The sequence below is a fragment of the Lactuca virosa genome, chromosome 4, assembly GCF_052849685.1.
Source record: "Lactuca virosa cultivar CGN04683 chromosome 4, Lactuca_virosa_CGN04683_v6, whole genome shotgun sequence".
In the NCBI taxonomy this organism is placed as follows: domain Eukaryota; kingdom Viridiplantae; phylum Streptophyta; class Magnoliopsida; order Asterales; family Asteraceae; genus Lactuca; species Lactuca virosa.
The window spans coordinates 109,574,600-109,583,048 of record NC_136429.1 but is presented as its reverse complement, the minus strand read 5'-3'; the positions used below and the strand labels follow the sequence as shown (position 1 = coordinate 109,583,048).

Here is an 8,449-nt window from a genome sequence, read left to right as displayed (position 1 = left end):
TACCGTAAACTAAATCTGTCATAGTTTATATATATTCACTCATAAATGAAATCTGAATTGGTAAAATCTGAACATTGGATTCTCCCAAACTATACCATTATAGTTTACTTGAAATGACACGGAAATACTTTGTGAAAATCATTCTGAAAACTATGAACTTATGTTTTTAAAAATAACAGTGTCCCTTATACTCAACGTTGTACAAAAGGGATAAAATATCTAAATATTTTATTAGCCGTGGAAATCGTTGAACTGTATTAATAAGTTTAAAACTTAATAAAATACTTTGTGTTTGGCTTGTATTCCCCCCTGAAAACATTGAAAATCGTAAAAGCGTAGGGGTATGAACTCACCTCGAGTGGGTGGTTTGAACGAAAGATCGGTATGAGATGCTGAGTGACCAGTGAAGCCTCAAACACAATTAGATCCTATTTAACATGTAATAACACATATAGCGGGTATTTCACTACTAGACATGATGGGAAACCATTCTATGGATTTGGAAATACTTGAACTAAGTGACAAAATCACATGTGATGGAGTGAAGGAGGTGTACGGCCACCCTATAGGTGTGTATGGCCATGGGTGTGCGGCCCATGAGTGTGCGGCCGTACACTCATGATGAGATGTGCTTTTGAGGTGTTTCCAAGGTTCCAACTAGCATCCAGGAAGTGTTCTAGGTCCCATGATTAGTTGCAATTCAAGTTTGAGGCCCTAAATGATCATCCAAGTGGGTTTGTGGCCCTAAGGGATGTGTGCGGCCGTACAAAGGGGTGTACGGCCGTACACCCCTCATGTTCATGCCCAAAATGTCGACTTTAAGGTGCATCAAGGCTAAGATCATGTCCAACTTGAAGATAGGGGTCAAACTCTCACTTTGGAGAGCCTTTAAGGGGGTGTACGGCCATACAAAGGGGTGTGCGGCCGTACTCCTTCAAAGGGTGAAGAACATAATGGAATTTGATGAACTAAGGCTTGAATCAAGAAGTCCTTCAAGTATAGCAAGCTAAAGGATGGAATACTCACGTTTTTGTAGCCTTGGAGAGGTCACAGTTGAAGAAACTTGAGAGAGTAGGAGTAGTGTGCAGCCAAGAGGAGAAAGGAATGAAGGAAAGGAGTCTACCCATATATATAGGGGTGAGTGTGCGGCCATGAGGGGGGTGTACGGCCGTACACCCATGTGTGCGGCCGTGCACTCCTCCTAAGAGTGTGTATGGCCTGATTTTGTTACTTTACGACTTGATAACTCATCCCTAATCTCCACATTGGTTGTACTCAAGCTTAGAACACTTAAACGAACCCTTAAACAGTACTAAAGACAACATAAACGAGTTTAACATTGATAGAATTGACCAATGGTACGAAATAGAAGTTTCGGGTTGTCACACACACACACACACACATATATATATATATATATATATATATATATATATATATATATATATATATATATATATTCACTCTAATTTTTACACCTATATATACACATCTAACTTTATTTTTTACCTACAATCCAAATTATTTCTCTCATCTTATTTCAAACCATCAAACAATTTCTCATTTCATCACTATGGATCAAAACCCCAACACTTCTCCTCCAAACACAAATACATCTCCGCCTCTCGATTTTGCACATGTACGCGAACATCCTCAATACTCAAGGCAAATTTTTCAATCCCGCCTCACCCCACCACAATTCCGTACAACCCTTCGACGAAACATTTTCAACACATTCGCTACAATGTAACAAAATACCACACAACCACTGCCCATGCAAGAAACGGTACCCGAAGCGGGGGGAGGGGGGAGCCGAGAAAAAAACGGGCAACAAAGGGAGAGCACGAAGGAAAGGGAAAGTGGGAAGACGAACCTCCAACATGGTGGACTGCGGAGGAAGAATACGCGTTGGTGGTGGCATGGTGCGGGACATCAAAAAATCCAATGCAAGGAAACGATATGAGAAAAGTTGCTTTTTGGGAAGGCGTGATCGGGAAATTTCAGACCATTTTGAAGAAGGATGCAAATTATCGCAATCACGATATGTTGAGTAGCAAATGGACTCAAATAAGCAAGAAGTGCACCACGTTCAATTCCGTCCACAACAAACTTTCCTCGCACAAGCAAAGTGGTGCGACCGATTTTGACGTTTATAGAGCGGCGAGGGACCAATATCATGTCGAGAGCGGTCACATTTTCGAGCACGAAAAGATTTGGGAGATTGTCAATGAAGACTCAAAATGGAATAAAACGGACACATTTACGGAACAACAATCGAAGAGGTCTCGCGGCTTGGGTTCGGTCGACGTTTCGAACGCATGCACGAACATCGACCTCAATGCCGACACGGATGAGATACCGGACAACTTGAACGGCATCGAAGAGATCTCCCCGCCTCGACGACCGAAAGGTCGCGACAAAGCGAGGCGGGCTCAACGACATGCGAAGGAAGGTGGAAGTAGACGTCGAGAGCAAGCGGAAATGAAACAAAAATTTGACGATCACAACGAAATCGAGCGTAAAAGATATGAGTTGCAACCGGAGCATTTGGAGTTCCATCGTCGTGAAGCCAATGAAGATCACATTGCGAAGGATTTGACAATTCTTCAAACTAGCGAGAAGAATATGCCACCGAGGTGCTCCGAAAAATAAAGGCAAAGATCGAGCGGAAATATTTAGGCGAAGAATAGTGTATCGATTGTATATTTTTAAATTTATTATGTTTTCCGTCAATGTTTTTTTCCGTTGTAATGTCGTTTTTAATTTTAAAAATGTTTGTTTACTTAAGTATTTAATTTAATTATGTTTTATTTAATTTATATGTTTTTTAAAAAATCTTATGACATAAATTAAAAATATAAAACAAATTAGAAAAATAGAAATTAAAAACATCAAAAAATAAATAAATTAATAGAAAATGGTAAGTGTTATCACGTGTTATTTGGTGTTGCCCATTTCCACTTTGGGTGTTATAACACCAAAAATATGAGTAAGATGATGAGGTTGACACTTTGGATGTGATAACAGGTAATAGTATGTTGCCCACACCAAATAGCCTAAAGAATTATTGTTATAAAGTATAAACTCATACTCAACAATCAACGTAAATAAACAATTTATTAGATTATAAAACTTAAAACATGTAATAAATATGAAAAAAAATATTTATATATTAAAAAAATAAACAACTAGTCAATTATTATTTATGAAAAAAAATGAATTAACATTAGGAGTAGCAAATCAGACAATCGTGTTGTGTTTTTGTCAAGCACGACACAAAAAAGTTTTATATAACATGAACATGACACGATACGATGTCGTGTTTTTTTTAACTAACACGAAAACGAACTAATTAAAAAACGACAAACACAACGTGATACGACAAAAAAAAACATAAAATAACAATTAGTTTTTAAATTGGTAATTAATCATACATAACATGAAAAACATAACAAACAAATGTTAAATCGTTGTCAATTTTGAACACAAACACGACACATCATTTTGTTTTTAAATTTAACACGAACGCGAGACCAACACAAATTCAAATTTCAGTTTTGTCGCAATTTCATTTCATAACATATGTTTTTAGCGTTTCTTGCCATCAATTGTCACCCTTTATTAATATCAAATATTATTTAGACTAAACCTTTTAACACAAATTAAAAATACTTAAAAGTAAATTAATCTATATTTATGACAATAACAACATATTAAAACAACAAATGAATTAACCATGAAGTTGAGTAATCTTCTAGATACTTGAAATAATTAATGATTGAGTGGGTGAATGGTGACTTTCACTTTCACTTTCACTTTCACTTTACTTTTTTACTTTTATTTTACTTTTATGAGTTTTGCACCTCTATTAGGCGTTGGCGGAGCGGCTCGATAAGGAGCTCGACGTATCCTAGTTAGCTTCGGCGCACATCACGCCACGACTTCAGCGACCACAACTCGGCGAGGTCACTCGGCTATGGTCTGCCGATAAGAGAGAAAGCATTTAACCCTAATTTATTTTTTTTTTCCTTTTCCATTTAATCAATTTTTTCATTTTCAAAAATTACCTTATTTTCAAAAAAAAAACTTTCATTTTCAAAATATAACCGTTTTTTTTTTTCAAATTTCAAATTGTAAACCCTCAATCCTCTACTATAAATGCCACCATTCTTCTTCATTCTTCACCACATTCAAATCTTATTAATTCGGTTCTCCTATCTTTCTTATTTTCTATCTTCTTCATAACCTCATCACTAAAAAATGGTCGTGTTTGGTCAACTGATGAAGAAATCATATTGGATTGTTCATGGGTTGATGTAACAAGACCCAATCAACATTAACGTTAGTACGACTACTTTTTGGAGTAGAATCGCCGAAAGATTCAACCGCAAAGCCACTCTACCTTGAAGTAAAGGTCAAATCTTCTTCAAATGGAGACATACAAGCACAATTTCAATTTAGTTTAACAATGTGTTTCAAAGTGTGATGAGTGAAGCCGAGCAAGGTGAAAATGAAAAAACTTTGTTTGTGAATGCTCTCGAGGCTTTCCGTGAAAAAACTAACAAACATTTCCGGCATGTTGAGTTTTGACAAATTGTGAGGTGGTGCGACAAATGACGTCCATTTTAAGTTCGTTGTCTTTTAATTTCTAGTGGGTTGTGTGTTAATTTAATTTCAAGTGTGTTATGATTTTAAATTTCAAGTGTTTAATTTCCTTTCAAGTTAATGAAATTTAAGTTCTCATTAAAATAATTTGTTTATATTGATTTGTTTATATATAATAAATATTAATTTTTTTTTTAGCATTACAACCTTGTCAACCAACGCCTTTTAAATAACAAAAATTTGCAAATTCTAATGGTGTCAATAACAAAAATTTGCAAATTCTAATGTGACACCATTTCCTCTGGTCTTTTTTTTTTCTCTTTCCGGTTTCAACTTCCAGTATTCTCAAACATTTGCTCCGATTACCAAGAACAATGGAGTAGTAATGTCTACTTATCATGTAGATACCTCAAGATTCAACTTCAAGAACAATAAAGATTAGGAGACGTAGATGAGAGCCCTAGCTAGAAGGCGGAGAAGAGGGACTCAGGGAGGTGACGGCCTGAGATGGGAAGAGGGATACAGCAGCCGAAGATGGGTAGACCGAGGTGGTGGATTATGTGCGTTGGAAAACTCCAAAGATGTAATTTTTGTTTTAAGGGTTTTGGATTATCTTTTCTAAGATTTTAAACTTTTGATATTATCTGTCATAAATTTAAAATTTAAATCAAAGGTTCAATATATAGTTTGATAAGTAATAACTCATATCCGTCGTTATGATTATTATTTATAGAAAAGGCTTATTTGTTTTTTTATAACTATTAATCCACCTTCTATAAATTTGGTTTCCTTTTTTCACGTATTTTTTTGGTCAAGACGATTATATGGAATCTGTAAAGATTCTAACATTTATTTATTTATTTTTTTCTTTTTGCTGTACTGATCGATCTAGTGTATAAGGTTGTGTGGGGCCTCTTGATATAAATTTCTAAAACATTGACCCTCTCAAAACCAAGCAAATCCAGCCATTGTGATTGTACTACATATTTACGTTTCCAAGGCAGGGTGTAGTACAATCAAACCAACTAATAATTCTTGTCTCGTTCCTCTGTTTTCACTCAAATTTCACATGTCTCGTTCCCTTTTCTTCATCTCTCTCTTCCTTTTGCTTGTTATCTCCGCCGCTGCTCATGGCGGCGGCGAAGACGATGAGGACGATGACGCCCAAAAACCCAACCTCCGATCCAAATCCTTGATTCTGGTCAAGATATGGTGTTTAATAATAGTCTTCTTTGGGACTTTCATCGGAGGAGTCTCTCCCTACTTCTTCAAATGGAATGAAGGATTCTTGGTACTAGGCACCCAGTTCGCCGGCGGCGTATTTCTTGGAACAGCCTTGATGCATTTCCTGAGTGATGCCAATGAAACGTTTGAAGATTTAACAACAGTCGAATACCCTTTTGCCTTTATGTTGGCTTGTGCTGGCTATTTGCTTACTATGCTTGGTGATTGCATCATTTCCTATGTGTATGGAAAAGAGAGAACTCCTGATGTTGAAGGTCAAGGTAGTTTGTTCCTTGTTTTGTTTAATTGATTGATATCTTAAGTAACTGTTGTTGTTTATAATGAATAGGGGACAATAGGAATGGAAAAGACGAAGTGAAGATTGGAATATCATCGGCTTCTTCACTAGGAGACAGCATCTTGTTGATAATCGCATTGTGTTTCCATTCAGTGTTTGAAGGCATAGCAATAGGGATCGCAGATACCAAAGCCGATGCTTGGAAAGCTCTGTGGACGATATCTCTTCACAAGATCTTTGCAGCCATTGCAATGGGAATTGCTCTTCTAAGGATGATACCAGATCGCCCATTCTTATCATGCGCATCTTACGCCTTCGCCTTTGGAATTTCAAGTCCAATTGGGGTTGCAATTGGAATTGTAATAGATGCCACCACACAGGGTCGGGTCGCAGATTGGATATTTGCAGTATCCATGGGAATAGCTTGTGGGGTGTTTGTATATGTATCCATTAACCATCTGCTAAAGGGTTACAAGGCACAGAAGGTCGTGTCCGTTGACACTCCCCATCATAAGTTGTTGGCTGTGACGTTGGGTATTGGGGTGATTGCGGTTGTCATGATCTGGGATACCTAATCGATCCATTTCGATTTTACTATGTTTTTTTGGGTTCTTTGTGTTTTAAGTTAGCAGCATATACGTATACATGGGTTTTCTGTTTTACCACTTGTTTTGGACATCAAGAGTCTAGTATATATATACGATAGGATAAAATTAAAATGCACATGTATTATGTATTGTAATTTGTAAACATAGAAAGAAGCATACTTATCATCAGAAGATGAATAAGAGATTAATTCGTGTTTGGGGGTTTCTTCGTTTGTTTGTTCTTGTGCATTGAAGAAGCAAACGAAGCCAGCAACAAAAATCACATAAAGAAAATGAGCAAATTACATGGTTCAAATTTTGCAATGTTATAGATCATGTCTATGTTGGTATGAAGAAATTACAGTGTTGGTCTACATATGAAAAAGACTATTATATCCTTTTTAATTTCTTTTTATTTTTTATAATTAATAAAATTAAAATTTAAAAATTAAAAAAAAAGCCACACCCACCTCACCCTTTTTGATTTCTTTTTATTTTTTATAATTGATAAAATTAAAAATTAAAAAAAAGCCACACTCACCTCACCCCATCCATCCCACCCCCACCCATTCTTCTCCAATAAGCACTCTTTTGTATATATATGATCTGGTTAACATATATATGTTGTCTGATTATTTGTTTAGTGAATCAAAGATGGTGAATAGGAGGGTTACAAGCGAGGGAGGTGGAGAGTCATCTTTGGATATCCGTTATTCTGTTTAGATTGGATCGGACGAAAGAATAGAATCTAGCAAGAATTTACAGAAAGAGAGTTTGTGAAATGAGAGGCGGTGGGTTTCTAGGTTCAGATCGACGAGGATGTTTATGGTTTTGGATCGCCGGTGGTGTGAGCACCGTGAAGAAAGAGATGGAAGGAGACAGTGGTTTGACTGGTGGAATGGGGGGAGGCGGTCGGTCCTTGTTTAATAATTTTTAGACAAAACTGCAAAAATGGTCTTTATGCATTTTTTTGGGGTTTTAGTCCAAACCCCGACCTTTTCGGATTCGTGGTCCTTTTGGCCATGATTGTACGTAAATTTGGTCCCTCGTAAAACTGAAATTACTATAATGCCCTTCTGATATATTATTTTTTATGTTTTTCTATTTAATTTTAATGAAAAAGAAAATAAATAATTAATTTGGGCCCACACCTACCTACCTCTCTCTCTCATCTTCTTCCTGTTTTCTTTTTTATCTCTCTAAACTCTACTGAAAAATTAGAACACATCACATATATATACACAGAACACACATACATACATACATACATACACAACTCAAATACATACATACATACATACATACATACATACACTAAATTACTTATGAACTGAATCTGAGCTCGAAAACCTCAAAAATCTTAGATCCTACACAAAGCTTTGCAGAAACTAAAATTATGATACAAACTAGGTGTTGAAATCAAATAACAAATTCAATTGATGATGATGAAATAAATGAGAAATCAATCGACTTACTGTTGAATCAAACCTGCAACTCTCGATCTAATACTGTCACACCCCGCTAAAGCGGAAACACAGGGCGTGACAGTACAAAGGGTTTCATCGCAAAAGTTAAAAGACAACACCAACCATAGTATTAAAAATCATTACAAATTCACAATGGGTTTGAACAACTTTTAAAAGAAATTACAATGTAAATTGAAATACAACACATGTGAATGCTCCTAAAAGTGAAGTGTCACTTACTCGCTGATTCCTGAAAAAGCATGTAAAAC

At 36.2% G+C, this 8,449-nt stretch overlaps 1 protein-coding gene across 1 annotated transcript; it reads left to right on the top strand.

The window, feature by feature from the left end:
* The first annotated feature begins 5,593 nt into the window (after nt 1–5,593).
* On the top strand, nt 5,594–6,931 carry ZIP11 (zinc transporter 11 precursor). The gene is made up of 2 exons (XM_079044012.1): nt 5,594–6,110; nt 6,179–6,931. The coding sequence occupies exons 1-2, from the start codon at nt 5,675–5,677 to the stop codon at nt 6,700–6,702; spliced, it is 960 nt and encodes a 319-aa protein (XP_078900138.1). The 5' UTR covers nt 5,594–5,674; the 3' UTR covers nt 6,703–6,931.
* The last annotated feature ends 1,518 nt before the right edge of the window (nt 6,932–8,449 follow it).